Source organism: Bufo gargarizans, unplaced genomic scaffold (genome assembly GCF_014858855.1).
Source record: "Bufo gargarizans isolate SCDJY-AF-19 unplaced genomic scaffold, ASM1485885v1 original_scaffold_1260_pilon, whole genome shotgun sequence".
In the NCBI taxonomy this organism is placed as follows: domain Eukaryota; kingdom Metazoa; phylum Chordata; class Amphibia; order Anura; family Bufonidae; genus Bufo; species Bufo gargarizans.
This window is the reverse complement of record NW_025334288.1, coordinates 288,233-306,329: the sequence shown is the minus strand read 5'-3', so window position 1 is coordinate 306,329 and position 18,097 is coordinate 288,233. Positions and strand designations below refer to the sequence as shown.

Sequence of the window (18,097 nt, the reverse complement as noted above, 5' to 3'; positions counted from 1 at the left end):
GTGCAAAGGTTGGAGGACTAGGGGCCCACCCTGGCTGAGGGGTCCACCAGGGGATTCACCTGCTCCTCTGTGGGCCAGTCCAAGCCTGTGAATGTCTGGCAGAAAACCTTCTCTTAGAATAAACCAAATGTATATTTTGCAACACAATCCCCTCGCAAATTGAAAGCGGCATAAAAGCTCAATAGAGGGAGAAATATAATCCATATCCTGAACAGCAGGCAGAAACATGTACTATGTGCAGTATTTGTACTCCCACTCAGCTTCTTGGTAGGTTACTATATTGAGTAATGGAAACTATGGGATATTTGGTAACAAAACAATGATTGAATAATTTCCTAATACCTTTCTCATGGGATCTTGCAAATAACATTCTATAATTTTATCGTAAAGGTGCTTTCTTTCATACATGAACTCACAAATCTGGTAACTAGAAATAAAACAGAGAAAGAAAATATTATTCACATAAATGCAATTTGACAAAAATGGAAACCCTGACAATTCCCATAAATAAGCTGTGTCCATCGCCTATTGTGAATGGTGGGTCTTGTGTAATCTATACAGAGGTGATATCTGTCACTGTAATCCTGCCAGTGATTATAATGATATGACTGCTAGAAAGTGATTTGTACAGACCAAGAAGTGGTGCCTATTATTAGGCTTAGTGGCCTAATCCTGAATACTGCAGGATGTTATGATTATTTTAAATATAGACAGTGACATGGGAAATTGAAAATATCAAAAATTCATAGAAAATATGTTTTTCGGGAATAAAATACTCACGATCTATCCTCAGCATAGGTTATAAACATCAGATCACTGAGGATACGACTCCTGGCACCCCTGTCGATCAGTTACTTGAAGAGACTGCAGCACTGATGACTGCTAAGGCCTCTTCCTAGACCAGGTATAGCCCACCTGGACAGAGCCAGATGATCTATGTGCAGTTCCGTCCCATGCAAGCAAATGGACCTAAGCTGCAATACCAAGCACAGCCAGTATACTATCTATGGCATTGTTGGTTTGAAACAGCCGATTAGTGGCGGTGCTGGGAGTTGGACCCCAACCAATCTGAAATTGATGACCTATCCTGAGGATCATCATAAATATGGTACTCCCGGAACATAAAAAACTTGATTTAAACAATAAGCTATTTCCTGATGACACATTCCCTTCAAAGACATCTGGAACTAGGAAAGACTGACTTCACAAAGACTGACTCCAGAACTCCTAAGTTTCTAAGTCTGGCTTACTGCATCTTAAAAGGGTTGTGCAGCGATTTTTAATGATGACCTATCCCCAGGATAGGTCATCAATATTAGATCTACGGGGGTCTGAAAGCCAACACCGCCACCGATCAGCTGTTTGAAGAGGAGGTGGTGCTCCATGTGAGCGCTGCTTTGCATTCTTTATGCTGCCCATCATCTCAGAAGTGAGTGTAATTACAAGTACTCGCTCCATTCACTTGCACTGTGTTGCTGCTGATAGGGAGCCAATGCGTAATGTAATCAAGAGGAAGCAGCGCTCGCATGGAGCGCTACCTCTTTTCCAAACAGCTGATCAGCAGAGGTGCCCTAAATGGTTTTCTCTTCTCTCAGTCATTCATTTGTATACTGCCTGATGAAGGAGCCTCTCTGCCCTGAAAGCTTGCAAATCTAATTTTTCAGGTTAGCCAATAAAGGTATCACTGCTACAACATGTTTGTGCTTTTTAACACAAAGAATTTAACATCACAGATTTTTCTGGCCAACACTCTACCATGCTATTTTTGCTGCACATCCAGTATAACAGCTAGCAACACAGCAAAGAATTGTAGCAGAAGGATCTTACAACTGGGCTCGCTCTGCCAGGTGAATCAGTCTATTCTCTTCAAACTGTACAATTCCTCCAGCCTGCAGCAGCTCAAGTAGAACCTAAAACAGAAACCATCAAAATTACAGAAGGAGGTTTGCATGCAACAAGATCACAACACAGAAAGCCTCAGGTAGGCAGGAGGTGGCATTTATGATTCCTTCTGAAATCAACGTAATGGCCCTGTTACCATATCGAAAAAATTGGATTTTTGTACTTACCGTAAAATCCCTTTCTCGTTCAATTCATTGGGGTACACAGCACCATGGGTATACGCCCAGCTACCACTAGGAGGCGACACTGGATATGAAAAAGGTTGGCTCTGTCCAGGTGGGCTATACCCTCTCCACAGACACTAGGCTAATCAGTTTGTACCAATAGCAGTAGGAGAGGGAAACAAAAGCAAAGAATCAACATGTCCTGGACCAGGGACGGAAAGAAGAACAGCAGCCCGGTGACAGGAAAAGAAAAGAAAGCAAAGGGTGGGATCTGTGTCCCCCAATGAACTGAACGAGAAAGGGATTTTACGGTAAGTACAAAATAAATTTCTAGTTAGACGGGGTTAGACAGCACCATGGGATGTCCCAAAGCAGTCCCCGAGGGTCCCATGCAAAAAGTTGGGTGCACAGGAAAACCATGTGACACAGCAGGACCAGGAGAGGCCATAGCATGAAATGGTAGATAGTAAACTAAGGAAGTGAGCCGAAAGGCTCCAGGACCAGGAAGAGTCCAAAGAAAAAAAATTGTGGGAGACCGCCACGATCCCAATGACAAATGCCTGGGAAAAAAGGCAAGAAAGGAACAAAAGGGAAATGCCCATCTCCACCCAAGGTAGGAAAAATAAAGAAGCTAGAGGACAGGGAGCAGGGCTAGATGTCCTGCGCAAGAACCGAGAGTTGAACAAGTGCGCGCTAAAGAGCTAGAGGAAGGATTTGGAAGAACCAGGGCTCCCCTGAAGAAACAGGAGAGCAGCACAACTGGAAGTCGTCTGTTTGTGATGGCCTAGTACTCTGCATATAGAAGGATGCTCCAGGAAGAGGATCTATAAGAGGACAGACCCAACAAGAAAAATTTGACCATGAGGGAACCTGGCAGTAGAAAAAATGCCTGGGAAAAGGACAGGAGCAGTCCTGAACCAAGGAAAAAACTTCCTGAAGACAAAGTAAAGGAAGACCCTGTGGACCACCCATCGGCAAAAGGTAGGCGAAGCCATACGGCCTGAAAGCAAAGGAACCTGACTAGCAAGAGGACCCGGCAAGGAAAAAAACTCTAAATTGTCTCGGATAAAAAACATGGCCTGTCCGTGGCAAACACCATGTGAAGGCCAGGGTAGAGAGGAAACAAGGCTGAACGATTGAGAGAGGCTGAGCCTCCTTCCACTGCAGGGCAGGTGGGAAAAGAGAAAAACCCTATGAGAAGGTGGAAACCCCCATCCTGCCAGAGAAAGCAGCCAACCCCTGGAAAAGAAGGGGATCCTTGGTAATGGCCAGGAGAGAGGGAATGTAAAGAAATGCTTCCATACAAAGGAGGCGAGAATCGAGCCTCAGAAAAACTGGAACAAAATATCACTGAGAAATCCCTGGCCACATGAAGTCTCAGGAAAAAAGGAACCAGTCGCAGGCCCTGGCAATACAAGTGGAGACCCACTTGTCTGAGAGATATTGGGGTTGACAAAGAACAAACTTAGCATGATAGCCAACAACCTGCCCTTGGAGGGGGGGAGGGAGTGTGGTTGTCTGGTGCATAACAGGACTGAGAAGTCTTGTTAAATTGTGCGTCAAGCAATAAAGTAAAAATCATGCCTAGTACAGGGGAAATAGAAGATTTTGAGCACTCAGAGAGCCTGGTTCAGGAGGTACTGCAACGGGGTGTAGGAAACCAGGATGTAGGGGAATGAGCGGGACCTATGAAGGGAGACTCTAGGCTGCTATTGGACTCTGCCCCCTGATATGGAATGAGGGAACGAGGCAGGAAGCAAAGGACTACTGGGGGGGGGGGGGGGGGGCAATGCTGCAAGAAAGAGAGCCATATATTATCATAGCTGAGAATGGGCACAGGCTACGGTGGAGGTAAGAGACCCACATGGGGAGAAGGTGACCACTGAACAGATCCAATCACCACATGCAGGCCAGCCAGAACAGCATCCCCAGCCACCGCATGAGCAGATGCAACCCAGGGGGAAGGAAGGAGGGCAAGGGGACCTGCCACAACATAAACTACCAAATAGGGGCCCAAGATAATACGTCCTACCAATGACGAAGCATATGGGAGGGGGGCACTGTGAAGATGGAGAAAGCACCCTCTGGGAAGAAGAACATCTCGTCCTCCTACCGGAAATTCTGTGCAGAGACCTCTAGAACAGTGCTTCCCAACCAGTGTGCCTCCAGCTGTTGCAAAACTACAACTCCCAGCATGCCCGCACAGCCAAAGGCTGTCCAGGCATGTTGGGAGTTGTAGTTTTGCAACAGCTGGAGGCACACTGGTTGGGAAACACTGCTCTAGAAGACCATGATGGAGGCAACACTCCTAGAAAAAAACAGGAAGCCAGAAAAAATGGCGGGAAAGAGTTTGGCCTAGACCCGGCAGAAGCTGGGGGCTAAAGTAGATAGTATAGCTGAAAATGAGGCACCCCCGGCAGACTGATGTTGCAGGGTGCTGGGAAGCGGAAAAAAGCTCCAAAAGGCTACTAAAAAGGGTATGCACGGAAAGAGGGTCAAAGCGACCCCCATTGGTGAGAAATGACCCAATAAAACCCGGATAAAATCGGAAAACAGATGCGTCTGGTCACAGCCGGAGCCGGGGACTAAAGTAGATGCCGCAGCCGAAATGAAGCACCTTAGGTGGACGGACACTGTGGGACCTAGGGAGGGGAGGGTTACAACGACCCTCCTATAGAGCGAAAATAAACAACACAGAGATCCTGGATGCCAGGAAAAGAGAGGGAACTGGAGCGGCCTAGTCTAGGCACAAGCCGGGGACTAGAGTAATTAGGAGGCCGAGGAAGGGAAAGACGGCCAGAGGGGAGGGGACCCCGATGGGGTATGGATGGATGGAAATGGGAGGGGAAGGAGTCCCTAACTAGAGTAGGGAGCATACTCACCATCTGGCGTCTTCGGGCGCCGCAGGGTCACCCCTTCGGTAAACTTGGACTAGAGTGGAATTACTAGTACTCCACTGTGGATGCAGTAATGGGGGACCAGCGAGGTACTTGCCCGCAGGGGGTGCTACCAAAGTGGACCTCCACGATGAAGACCCCCTGCTGCAAGATAAAACCTGCACCTGTAAAGTGAAGAGAAAAAATAAAAAAAATTAAGAAAAAAGCAAAAAGTAGCAGCAAGACCTGCAGGAGAAGAGCAGGTCATGTCTGCCTCCTATGGAAACTAGACTAAAACTGATTAGCCTAGTGTCTGTGGAGAGAGTATAGCCCAACTGAGCAGAGCCAACCTTTTTCATATCTAGTTTTGCCTCCTAGTGGTAGCTGGGCATATACCCATGGTGCTGTGTCCCCCAATGACATTAACGTGAAATGTGTTCTTTGTAGCATTACCATAAAGAACAATACAAGACCTGCATGTAAAAGGCCATACCTGCTGTCTTTCTGAATGTCTGGAATCATCATCGGGACTGCACAAGAACTCCAGTACCTGATTAATTAAAGAGACTGACATTAAAGAACATAATGACAACACATCAATATAATTGCACATAGAAGTCATTCGTCTGAGATATTATATAAAGATCTATACTCAGTCTACATACCAAGAAGGAGTTGTTGGAAAAGAACACAACTTTATGTGTGAATGTAATGATGATACAAGATCGAAAGGATATTGAAATGTATTGAAAGGAGGCTCTAGGACCATGTTGGGCCGCCTCTAGTCTGGATACAAGATGACACGGTTGGCCATGTAAGCATAAAGGTTCTGTATAATATTCCGTTGCACATTTGCCCACAGATGTTACAGCTGGGCTTGTAGATCCTGCACACTCCTAGGTTGCAGAAGCTGGCGTTCAAGCTGGTCCCATAAATGCTCGATGGGCAATAAATCTGGTGACTGGGCAGCCAAGGAAGTGTGGCAGTCTGGCAGAGACATTCCTGGGAAACCCTTGCTGTGCGCGGGTGAGCATTATGCTGCTGAAAAATGCCAGTTGAAAGCATTGCCATGAAAGGCAGTACATGTGGCCACAGGGTGTCCTGCACATATCGATGAGCTGTTAGTGTCCCTTGTATCATTACTAGGGTTGACTAACAATGCAATGGCTCCTCTGATCATCACACCAGCAGTTGGTGCAGGGTAATGCTCCACAGCAATGGCAGGATTAAAGCACTCACCATGAGGTCTTCATATTTGAACTCGACCAGCAATATGGTTCCAGTCAGTTGCAGTCCGGGTTTCTCGTTCGTGACACCACTGCAAACGAAGGCTGCTGTGGCTGGCTGTCAATGGCACCATGACACTAAATTTCCTTCTGTTAGGTGCCTGGAAATGGTCTGGACACAGATAGGTGTGTGTAATGAGGGTGCTACCTGTGTCTGGATGGTGGACAACAAAACTGTGGGAGCTGCTAGTGCTTGTCAGCGGATCAAAAAGCCTTTTTTCCATGTGTGCATGTCCTTATGCAACCTCTGCTCCCAACACCTCCTAACAGCTTAATCAGAACGGCCTAGATGGCAGGCAATTTGTCCAAGTGACCATCCTCCATCACTTAGTCCCAGTTGATGGTCAAAGTCTGTCAACTGGGCAAAATATTTTTGAGTGTATTATAGAGACATGTCTAGCAGTCAAAGATCTCTCATCAAGAGGTACGCTACCCAACAGTAGCCCCTGAGAGCCTTTTTATAGGGCAGCGGGGGGGGGGAAGCACTTTTATGCCTTCTTATGGCAAGACCTAGTTTCTGAACAAACCACATCTGTAATCATTTACATATCTGATGAGCTTTGAAGCAATCTGACATTTCTATCTAGGTGCATTCTTTTATTGATCAGTGTATTTACTTTTATAGATCATCAGTCCAGGGAGTGACCATTTATATTACTTGCATGCTACTTTACTGAGCCCTCCATCATTGAAAACGTGCTGCATGCAGAATAATTTAGACCAGGAGAAGCTTGGGTGATTATTATATAGTTTTGTGGGAAAAGATTCAATATAATGTATAATCTATTCATTTAAATGTTTGCTCTTTTTATGCTTAGGAGCAATGTGGGCAGTGCCACTCAGTGATTGACAGCCTTCCCTGTATGCTTAGCCCTGCAGTTAGCTGTCAACCGCTGAGAGGCATCGTCCACATGACTAAGCATAAAAAGAGACATTTATATGAATAAAATACAAATTATACTTTTAGCACAAAATTATACAATTGCAAGAAAAAAATATGTGAACCCTTTGTAATGATATCGATTTCTGGACAAATTGGTCATAAAATGTGATCTGATCTTCATCTTCAAGTCACAACAATAGACAATTACAGTCTGCTTAAACTAATAACACACAAAATTAAATCTTACCATGTTTTTATTGAACACACCATGTAAACATTCACAGTGCAGGTGGAAAAAGTATGTGAACCCCTAGACTAATGACATCTCCAAGAGCTAATTGGAGTGAGATGTCAGCCAACTGGAGTCCAATCAATGAGATGAGATTGGAGGTCTTGGTTACAGCTGCCCTGCCCTATAAAAAACACACACCAGTTCTGGGTTTGCTTTTCACAAGAAGCATTGTCTGATGTGAATGATGCCTCGCACAAAAGAGCTCTCAGAAGACCTACAATTAAGAATTGTTGACTTGCATAAAGCTGGAAAGGGTTATAAAAGTATCTACAAAAGCCTTGCTGTTCATCAGTGCACGGTAAGACAAATAGTCTATAAATGGAGAAAGTTCAGCACTGCTGCTGCTCTCCCTGTAAAGATGACTGCAAGAGCACAGCACAGACTGCTCAATGAGGTGAAGAAGAATCCTAGAGCGTCAGCTAAAGACTTACAAAAGTCTCTGGCATATGCTAACATCCCTGTTAGCAAATCTGTGATACGTAAAACACTAAACAAGAATGGATTTAATGGGAGAATACCACAGAGGAAGCCACTGCTGTGCAAAAAAACATTGCTGAACGTTTACAGTTTGCACAAGAGCACCTGAATGTTCCATATCAGTACTGGCAAAATATTCTGTGGACAGATTAAACCAAAGTTGAGTTGTTTGGAAGAAACACACAACACTATGTGTGGAGAAAAAGAGGCACAGCACACCAACATCAAAACCTCATCCCAACTGTGAAGTATGGTGGTGGGGGCATCATGGTTTGGGGCTGCTTTGCTGCATCAGGGCCTGGACGGATTGCCATCATCGAAGGAAAAATGAATTCCCAAGTCTATCAAGACATTTTGTAGGAGAACTTAACGCCATCTATCCACCAGCTGAAGCCCAACAGAAGATGGGTGTTGCAACAGGACAACGACCCAAAGCATAGAAGTAAATCAACAACAGAATGGCTTAAACAGAAGAAAATACACCTTCTGGAGTGGCCCAGTCAGAGTCCTGACCTCAACCCGATTGAGATGCTGTGGCATGACCTCAAGAAAGCGATTCACACCAGACATCCCAAGAATATTGCTGAACTGAAACAGTTCTGTAAAGAGGAATGGTCAAGAATTACTCCTGACCGTTGTGCACGTCTGATCTGCAACTACAGGAAACGTTTGGTTGAAGTTATTGCTGCCAAAGGAGGTTCAACCAGTTATTAAATCCAAGGGTTCACATACTTTTACAACCTGCACTGTGAATGTTTACATGGTGTGTTTAACCTCCTCCCGTCACACTAACGCCGAAAGGCGTCAATGCTGCGGCGCTCCCAGGTCACACTAACGCCGATTGGCGTCATCTCGCGTGAGCCGAGATTTCCTGTGAACGCGCGCTCACAGGAGCGCGCGTTCACAGGATTGCGCAGTTCACAAGTTCATCTGCAGCCTGCCGGCCGCGATCATTGGCTGGCAGGCTGTGGATTTTTGAATCGTCCAATGAAATGGTTATGTCAGACGCTATTTTGAAAATAGCGTCTGATATAACTCCTGCCTGGTCCTCTGGTGGTCCCTTTTGCTTGGATCGACCACCAGAGGACACAGGCAGCTCTGTAAGTAGCATCAAATCACCACACTACACATTAGATATTACCCTGTCATTTATTTAACCCCTTATTTAGCTCCTGATCACCCATATTAGACACCCTGATCACCCCCTTATCCACCCCCCTGTCATTGATCACCCCCCCTGTTAGGGTCCCTTATCACCGCCAGGTAGTTAGCTACTTGTTAGGTAGTTAGCGCCCACCGCACCGCACCGCAGTCACCGATTAGTCGCTGATTAGCGTCATCGCTGTCGCTAATCAGCACTAGTACTATATAGTATCTGTAAGTGATCAATACTGATCGCAATCAGATCTATATAAGTACATTAGGGTCACCTTAGGTTCTACAAAAAACGCAGTGTTCGCCCGATCAGGCCTGATCTTGTGCGCACACTTGCGTTCAGTCCGCCCCACCGCAGTGACAGAATTTTTTTTTTTCTGATCACTGCAAAAACCGTAAAATCGCTGCGCCGCTATAAAAGATCACTTTTGAGCTTTTTGGATCTTTATTAGCGATCGCAGCTTTACTTCGCAAGCACTCCTTTTTACTAAGCAGGTTTGCTCTTTTTCCTGGGTAGTCTCAGAGGAATACCCCCTAAATTTAGTGAACCCAAAATGTCAAACAAGGGGTATTCCGCTGAAGAGGCCTACAGGATTCTGACCGTGATGGATGAAAGCGATGGGGACGCCTTATCCGCTGAATCCAGTGGTTCAGAATATGAACCTGTAGACAGCAGTGGCACTCTAACGGCTAGTGAGGATGACGAGGTAGAGGTCCCTGCTACGGCCAGACGTACCCGATCCCATGTAAGAGTTCTGCCTACCCTGCATGATGATCCTCATTTGCAGCAGAGTGGTGCTAGCGCTGATCTTGTTTATGGTGCGGCATACACCAGCAGCGCAGCACAGCCTGGACCTTCTACCAGCACTGCCGTAGTCCCTGGTGAAGTGGCGAGCACCAGAAGGGCAGTTCCAGCTGGTACGGTGGCACGTGCAATAACTCCCCCGTCACAGCCACCGCGTTCACAGGTCCGTAGAACCCTTAGTCTCCCAGAGGTGCTGGCAAATCCTAATTGGCAATCCCCTGATTCCGCCGCACCCGTATTGCCCCCTTTCACCGCCCAGTCTGGAGTTCGCGTGGAGACGGCTCATTTAGGATCGGCCCTTCAGTTTTTTGAGCTGTTCTTCACCGCGGATCTCTATGACCTAGTTGTGGCTGAAACCAACCGCTACGCCACACAGTTTATTACCGCCAATCCGGAAAGCTACTATGCCCAGCCTTTCCGGTGGAAACCAGTCACTGTTTCCGAGTTTAAATTTTTTTTGGGCCTTATCCTCAGCATGGGTCTAACAAAAAAAATGTTATTGCGGTCATATTGGTCTAAAGACCCAATACATTTCATGCCCATGTTCTCTGCTGCAATGTCTAGGGCACGTTTTGAGGTCATCATGTGCTTTATGCATTTCGCGGACAATAGCACCTGTCATCCAAGAGGCCACCCTGCTTATGACCGGCTCCACAAAATTCGGCCCCTCATAGACCATTTGTCATCCAGATTTGCAGATGCGTATACCCCTAATCAAAACATCTGCATAGACGAGTCCCTAGTACATTTTACCGGGCGCCTTGGCATAAAACAGTACATCCCCAGCAAGCGCGCCCGGTATGGGGTCAAACTGTATAAGCTCTGTGAAAGGGCCACAGGCTATACATATCGTTTTAGGGTCTATGAGGGAAAAGACTCAAAACTGGAGCCGGTCGGATGTCCTGACTACCTGGGGAGCAGTGGCAAGATTGTCTGGGACTTGGTGTCACCCTTATTCCACAAGGGGTACCACTTATACGTGGACAATTTTTACTCAAGCGTGGCCCTCTTTCGGCACTTACATATAGTCGGAATTCAATGCTGTGGTACCGCGCGACCTAGTCGCCGGGGCTTCCCCCAACGGCTCGTTAGTACCCGACTTGCACGGGGGGAGAGGGCTGCCTTGTGTGACCAAGAACTGCTCGCGGTGAAGTGGAGGGACAAGAGGGACGTTTACCTTCTGTCCACCATTCACGCAGACACGACTGTCCAAATTGAACGGGCAACTGGAGTCATTGTGAAACCCCTCTCTGTCCACGACTATAACCTTCACATGGGAGGGGTGGACTTCAATGACCAGATGTTGGCTCCCTATTTAGTTTCCCGCAGAACCAGACGCTGGTATAAGAAGGTGTCTGTTTATTTGATCCAATTGGCGATGTACAATAGTTTTGTTCTCTACAGTAAGGCTGGGAGAACAGGATCCTTCCTAAAATTCCAGGAAGAGATCATTTCGGAAATCCTGTATCCAGGAGGGTCCGTGCCCCAAGGCCCTGATGTAGTGAGCCGGCTACATGGCAGACACTTCCCGTCTGTCTATCCTGGTACCCCAACTCAACGTTCCACAAGAAAAAGATGTCGTGTCTGTAGCAGGGGTGGAATAAGGCGTGACACCACCTTTTTTTGTCCTGACTGTCCTGACCAGCCTGCCCTATGCATAGGGGAGTGTTTCCGCAAGTTCCACACTCAGGTACACTATTAGCATAGGGATTGCGTACACAGGACAGGCACACAGGGGTCTTAGGGCCCTTTCACACAGAGCTGCCACAAACCTCTCCTTTCACCTGGGACAAAGTGCATAATGCACTTCGCCACATGTTTGGGCGATTTGCGCTTTGCACATTGTCCCATGGGGAAGGAGAGGTTTGTCCAATAAAGGTAAAAAAAATAAAAAAAAATAAAAAATCACCGGTAAGCAAAAAAGTTATTGTTCTGTTTCAAAAGTTTAGAAAAGTTAATGTTCTCTAAAGTTAATGTTAATAAAATTATTGCGTTGCGGCCTGGTTTTTTCTTTTTTGTTTTTTTGTTTTTTTACCTTCCAGGTGGACCAAGCGATCAAGCAGCTGCAGCACTGATGTGCATTCTGACAGAAGCATTGCGCTGCTGTCAGATTACACGCAAGTCGGTGTATGCGGCGCTGCAAGACGAGATTTCTACTCTGCAGTAACAGATACGTTTGCCGAAGCATACGAGCTGAGGAGGAGGCGGCGTTCCTATGCTTTGGCAAACACTTTGTATGTAAAAAAATAATAATCCCGGCAATGATTTATTCATCCACATCGATTGATGCGAATGGAGAAATCTGGTTTGCCAGGGCATACGAGCTAAGTGGGTATGGATGTAGGGCGGAGCTCCTATGTCCTGGCAGACGCCTTTCCCCTCCTTTTTTTTTTTGGGCAGAGATTTTTTCATCCACATTGATCGATGCGAATGAAGAAATCTGTGCCGTTCATTTTTTTCTTTCAGCCCAGAGGCTGAACGGAAAAAAAAATCTCATTACCTGTATGCTCAATATAAGGAGAATAGCAGAAACTCCTAATGCTGGCCATACATGTAATGATTGCGGAGACCCTCAAATGCCAGGGCAGTACAAACACCCCACAAATGACCCCATTTTGGAAAGAAGACACCCCAAGGTATTTGCTGAGGGGCATATTTAGTCCATGAAAGATTTAAATTTTTGTCCTAAGTTAGCGGAAAGTGACACTTTGTGAGAAAAAAACAAAAACAAAAAAATTTCTATGAACTCGCCAGGCCCCTCATTGAATACCTTGGGGTGTCTTCTTTCCAAAGTGGGGTCACATGTGGGGTATTTATACTGCCCTGGCTTTTTAGGGGCCCTAAAGAGCCAGAAGAAGTCTGGGATCCAAATGTCTAAAAATGCCCTCCTAAAAGGAATTTGGGCCGCTTTGCGCATCTAGGCTGCAAAAAAGTGTCACACATGTGGTATCGCCGTACTCAGGAGAAGTTGGGGAATGTGTTTTGGGGTGTCATTTTACATATACCCATGCTGGGTGAGATAAATATCTTGGTCAAATGCCAACTTTGTATAAAACAAATGGGAAAAGTTGTCTTTTGCCAAGATATTTCTCTCACCCAGCATGGGTATATGTAAAATGACACCCCAAAACACATTCCCCAACTTCTCCTGAGTACGTTGATACCAGATGTGTGACACTTTTTTGCAGCCAAGGTGGGCAAAGCGACCCACATTCCAAAGTGCACCTTTCGGATTTCACCGGTCATTTTTTACAGATTTTGATTGCAAAGTACTTCTCACACATTTGGGCCCCTAAATTGCCAGGGCAGTATAACTACGCCCCAAGTGACCCCATTTTGGAAAGAAGACACCCCAAGGTATTCCGTGAGGGGCATGGTGAGTTCCTAGAATGTTTTATTTTTTGTCGCAAGTTAGTGGAATATGAGACTTTGAAAGAAAAAAAAAAAAAGAAAAAAAATCATCATTTTCCGCTAACTTGTGACAAAAAATAAAAAATTCTAGGAACTCGCCGTGCCCCTCACGGAATACCTTGGGGTGTCTTCTTTCCAAAATGGGGTCACTTGTGGTGTAGTTATACTGCCCTGGCAATTTAGGGGCCCAAATGTGTGAGAAGAACTTTGCAATCAAAATGTGTAAAAAATGGCCTGTGAAATCCGAAAGATGCACTTTGGAATATGTGCCCCTTTGGCCACCTTGGCTGCAAAAAAGTGTCACACATCTGGTATCGCCGTACTCAGGAGAAGTTGGGGAATGTGTTTTGGGGTGTCATTTTACATATACCCATGCTGGGTGAGAGAAATATCTTGGTCAAATGCCAACTTTGTATAGAAAAATGGGAAAAGTTGTCTTTTGCCAAGATATTTCTCTCACCCAGCATGGGTATATGTAAAATGACACCCCAAAACACATTCCCCAACTTCTCCTGAGTACGGCGATACCAGATGTGTCACACTTTTTTGCAGCCTAGGTGGGCAAAGGGACCCACATTCCAAAGTGCACCTTTCGGATTTCACCGGTCATTTTTTACAGCTTTTGATTGCAAAGTACTTCTCACACATTTGGGCCCCTAAATTGCCAGGGCAGTATAACTACCCCACAAGTGACCCCATTTTGGAAATAAGACACCCCAAGGTATTCCGTGAGGGGCATGGCGAGTTCCTAGAATTTTTTATTTTTTGTCGCAAGTTAGTGGAATATGAGACATAGTAAGAAAAAAAAAATTAAAAAAAATTCATCATTTTCTGCTAACTTGTGACAAAAAATAAAAGTTCTATGAACTCACTATGCCCATCAGCGAATAACTTAGGGTGTCTACTTTCCGAAATGGGGTCATTTGTGGGGTTTTTCTACTGTTTGGGCATTGTAGAACCTCAGGAAACATGACAGGTGCTCAGAAAGTCAGAGCTGCTTCAAAAAGCGGAAATTCACATTTTTGTACCATAGTTTGTAAACGCTATAACTTTGACCCAAACCATTTTTTTTTTACCCAAACATTTTTTTTTATCAAAGACATGTAGAACAATAAATTTAGTGAAAAATGGATATATGGATGTTGTTTTTTTTGCAAAATTTTACAACTGAAAGTGAAAAATGTCATTTTTTTGCAAAAAAATCGTTAAATTTCGATTAATAACAAAAAAAGTAAAAAAATGTCAGCAGCAATGAAATACCACCAAATGAAAGCTCTATTAGTGAGAAGAAAAGGAGGTAAAATTCATTTGGGTGGTAAGTTGCATGACCGAGCAATAAACCGCTAAAGTTGTGGAGTGCCGATTTGTAAAAAAGGGCCTGGTCACTAGGGGGGTATAAACCTGTGGTCCTTAAGTGGTTAATAAAAACATGGTAACATTAAATTATTTGTGTGTTATTAGTTTAAGCAGACTGTGATTGTCTATTGTTGTGACTTAGATGAAGATCAGATCACATTTTATGACCAATTTGTGCAAAAATCCATATCATTCCAAAGGGTTCACATACTTTTTCTTGCAACTGTATATTATCTATATATTAATCTGCTCAGCTCCTCCTGCTCTATAACCTACTGCCTGCAGAATGCACTGCATTTTCATGGCGACAGGTTCCCTTTAATGCTGAATATACTGTCTGCATAAAAACTAAATAGCCATGAGCAAATACAATTTTGGCTATCCATTAAACAATAAAGTATCCACAACATTATCCAGGTACGTGAAATTTAAGCATTTGGAATTGCATCGTATTATCTTGTGTATACTTGTTATGCAGCAACTACTACCTACTCAGGGAAATGTTTTGTTGAAAGAAAATAACATTTTGGAACCAAGGTTTCTTCTAGCAATAGTTTTCTGTGGAAATACTACATAAAACACTCTTTTAGATTATAGGAGGAATTGAGCCTCTTACCTGATCAAACAGTACTCTGTTAACAAAAAGTGTATTGTCTGGTTTGGCAAGTTGGCGAGCCAAGAATGTGAACAGGCAGCCGACCTGGGAAGGTGTGAAATCGGAATTCTCAACCATAACCTGAAAGAGAGAAAAACACAATATATACACACATATTTAAAAATAAAAAAATAAGGTTCTTTCCTTTCCATGTGAATAGAAATAGGTTTATTAAAGGGGCTGACCGTTTTTGTTATATTGATGACCTACTCTTGGAATAGGTCATCAATATCAGATCTGTGGGGGAGAAACTGCTGGCCCATCTGCCGATCAGCTGTGTGTTAAGAACGCGGCGCTTGTATGAGAGCTGTGTTCTCTACTCTGTGTACCTTCTCACCGTTGACATTGTATTAGTGAGCGGGTGTTAATTACAACTCTGCCGCCCCCATTCACTTCAATGGCACGGCTCCTTTAATCCCTAAAGTACAATTCTGCCATTCTAGAATCTACTTTGCAATGGATGCCGCTGGAAATGGGTGATGGAGCCAGGAATGTGTTGCCCAACCTCTGTAACCCACATGTATTCTAGTGTACAATTTGCACATTTTAATATGCAAGGTGGACCCAGTAACCCATGGAGAATAGAGCACCTCCAACCCTGTACAGCTCTTGCACCATATAATCTCCCGCGAGACTTCAGGGCCAGGCGTATGTCTTCAGTGAGAGGAGCCTCTGGGAGCATCCTAGGGTCTCATTTGCAAATTCTAAAACCTCAATTTTCTCAAGAATGCAACCACCTAGAAAGATGCGACCAAGATCATGATGTTCAACTATCACAGGTGAGACAGTTTTATTGCGACATATCTGATGACAGAACCTCTTTAGGGCGTTATTTACTAAGCCGAAATATGCCTAAATTAGGCGTATTTCAGGCGCAAATGGCGGCGCAACAGTTAGTTGTACCGCTATCTGCGACTTAGTCCCACTCATGCCAGGTCTAAAATTGTGGGCGTGGCGTGGGCAGGGACAGGTCCGTCTCATTCATAATTTTCTACGCCCGTTTTAGGTGTAGAAAATGGTCTAAATGTAATACAGCGCGGAAGCTGGCTTACATTTAGAACTGGCGCTTTATGTGCCGACATTATGGAGAGGCTGGCGCCTCTTCATAACTCCGGAGGATCCACCGCCAGCCTAGGGCTTTAATAAGACTGGCGCCTAAAACGTCAGTCTTAATAAATGTGCCCCTTACTGTTTACATAGAGGTGTATAAAAAAAACCATTGATTACCATTCACTTACCTTCAGTAAGATGTCCACGATCCTCTGTTGGTGTTCCACAGCTTGTTTATCATTAGTAAAATCTTCAAATGTCTAAAAAGACACAAAAGACTAAAGTAAACCTGTCGCTACGTTTTCAATAATCACTCTCCTACACTGCAAATGTGCTGCAGAGGAGTGAAGAAAGTATAATGAATTCTGTGTGAAGAATCGCCCCCGGCTCATCCCATACTTACTTATTATCCATGTGCTGGTGGTTAACTGGAGCTTGAAGAGGACTCAACACTCACAGGTAATTCTTATCACTATTTATTACTGTTATCCATCACATAAATTGAGGCTGTCACCAGGAAATGTACTGGTAAACCAGGCACAATGCCTTGTAGGGCTAGCTCAGCTGGAAGTAATGGTACCTTTCACTTAGCAATCCCTTGCCTCTTGCTGGAGACAAAGGGTTTCTAATCCATATGCCAATGAGCAGATAAATACACAAAGGGCGGGCCAAGCCCCTCCGCGCACCCTTGATCCTCCTGCCAGCTCCTCCCTTTCCTTCTTGATCGACAGGGACAATGAAATAGGAGAGAAAACCGCAGGAGCAAAAGAGTGGCTTGGGCCCACCTCCAGTGCAAGGTATCATAAAGCAAAAACAAAAACTAGTTAGGGATCCACCCGATGGCGCTAGTTCCCAATGTATTGACAGCAGGCAACTGGCACATACGACAAACATTACTGACAATCATGACATATGCATGGGGGGGGGCATTTATGATAGGTCTGTGAAGGTTTTCATTCATCCAGGTCAGGCTCAGACTGATTCCCCCGATGAGCCGCTGAGCAGGGTCCCACACCCTTGTACATGAGGCATATGGCGGCACTACAAACAGATAGGCAGCGTACAGCATCTCCGTTCGCTTATGCGTCCATATAAAAACTGTGCAGATTATTCAACCAACTACTTAGTTTATTAAAGGGGTTGTCTCACTTCAGCAAATACCATTTATTATGTAAAGGAAGTTAACACAAGGCACTTTCATATGTATTGTGATTGTCCATATTGCCTCTTTTGCTGCCTGGATTAATTTTTCCATCACATTATACACTGCTAGTTTCCATGGTTAGGACCACCCTGCAATCCATGAGTGGCGGTCGCGCTTGCACACTATAGGAAAATGGGCTGGCCTTTCTGGTGGCCGGGACTTTGGGACCTCACATAGGCTAGTGCTTTTCCTATAATGTGCAAGCACGGCCACCACTGACAGATTGCAGGGTGGTCGTAACCATGGAAACAAACAAAGAAAGCAATGTGGATGATAACAATGCATTAGTAAGTGGCTTGTGTTAACTTTCTCTACATGATAAATGCAATTTGCTGAAGTGAGACAATTTAATTTAGATGCATCGGGTGCCTAAGATAACTTCAGGGACCTGCACTTAGTAACTGCAGGGGCCCTAATAATAAATCTTCCAAAATCTATTATATAATAAGACATTTGTTAGCCTCTGGTGCACCTGACCCCTCACACTTGTTATAATCTATGTCAGGAAACTGGAATACATTATATTGGAAAGCTACATCAGCTCTCTTGCTGGTGTAATTTTCCACTTTGGTGCAAGGACC

At 44.8% G+C, this 18,097-nt stretch overlaps 1 protein-coding gene across 1 annotated transcript in view; it reads right to left on the bottom strand.

Moving 5' to 3' along the window:
• Positions 1-294: 294 nt before the first annotated feature.
• LOC122923145 (vacuolar protein sorting-associated protein 8 homolog) overlaps positions 295-18,097 on the bottom strand; it is a 110,360-nt gene continuing 92,557 nt past the window's right edge. Inside the window, exons 29-33 of the mRNA XM_044273870.1 lie at positions 16,501-16,572; positions 15,224-15,343; positions 5,436-5,492; positions 1,828-1,910; positions 295-427 (exon numbers count right to left, since the gene is read on the bottom strand). Coding sequence (XP_044129805.1) covers positions 295-427; positions 1,828-1,910; positions 5,436-5,492; positions 15,224-15,343; positions 16,501-16,572 — 465 coding nt within the window. The remainder of the gene's footprint in view (positions 428-1,827; positions 1,911-5,435; positions 5,493-15,223; positions 15,344-16,500; positions 16,573-18,097) is intronic.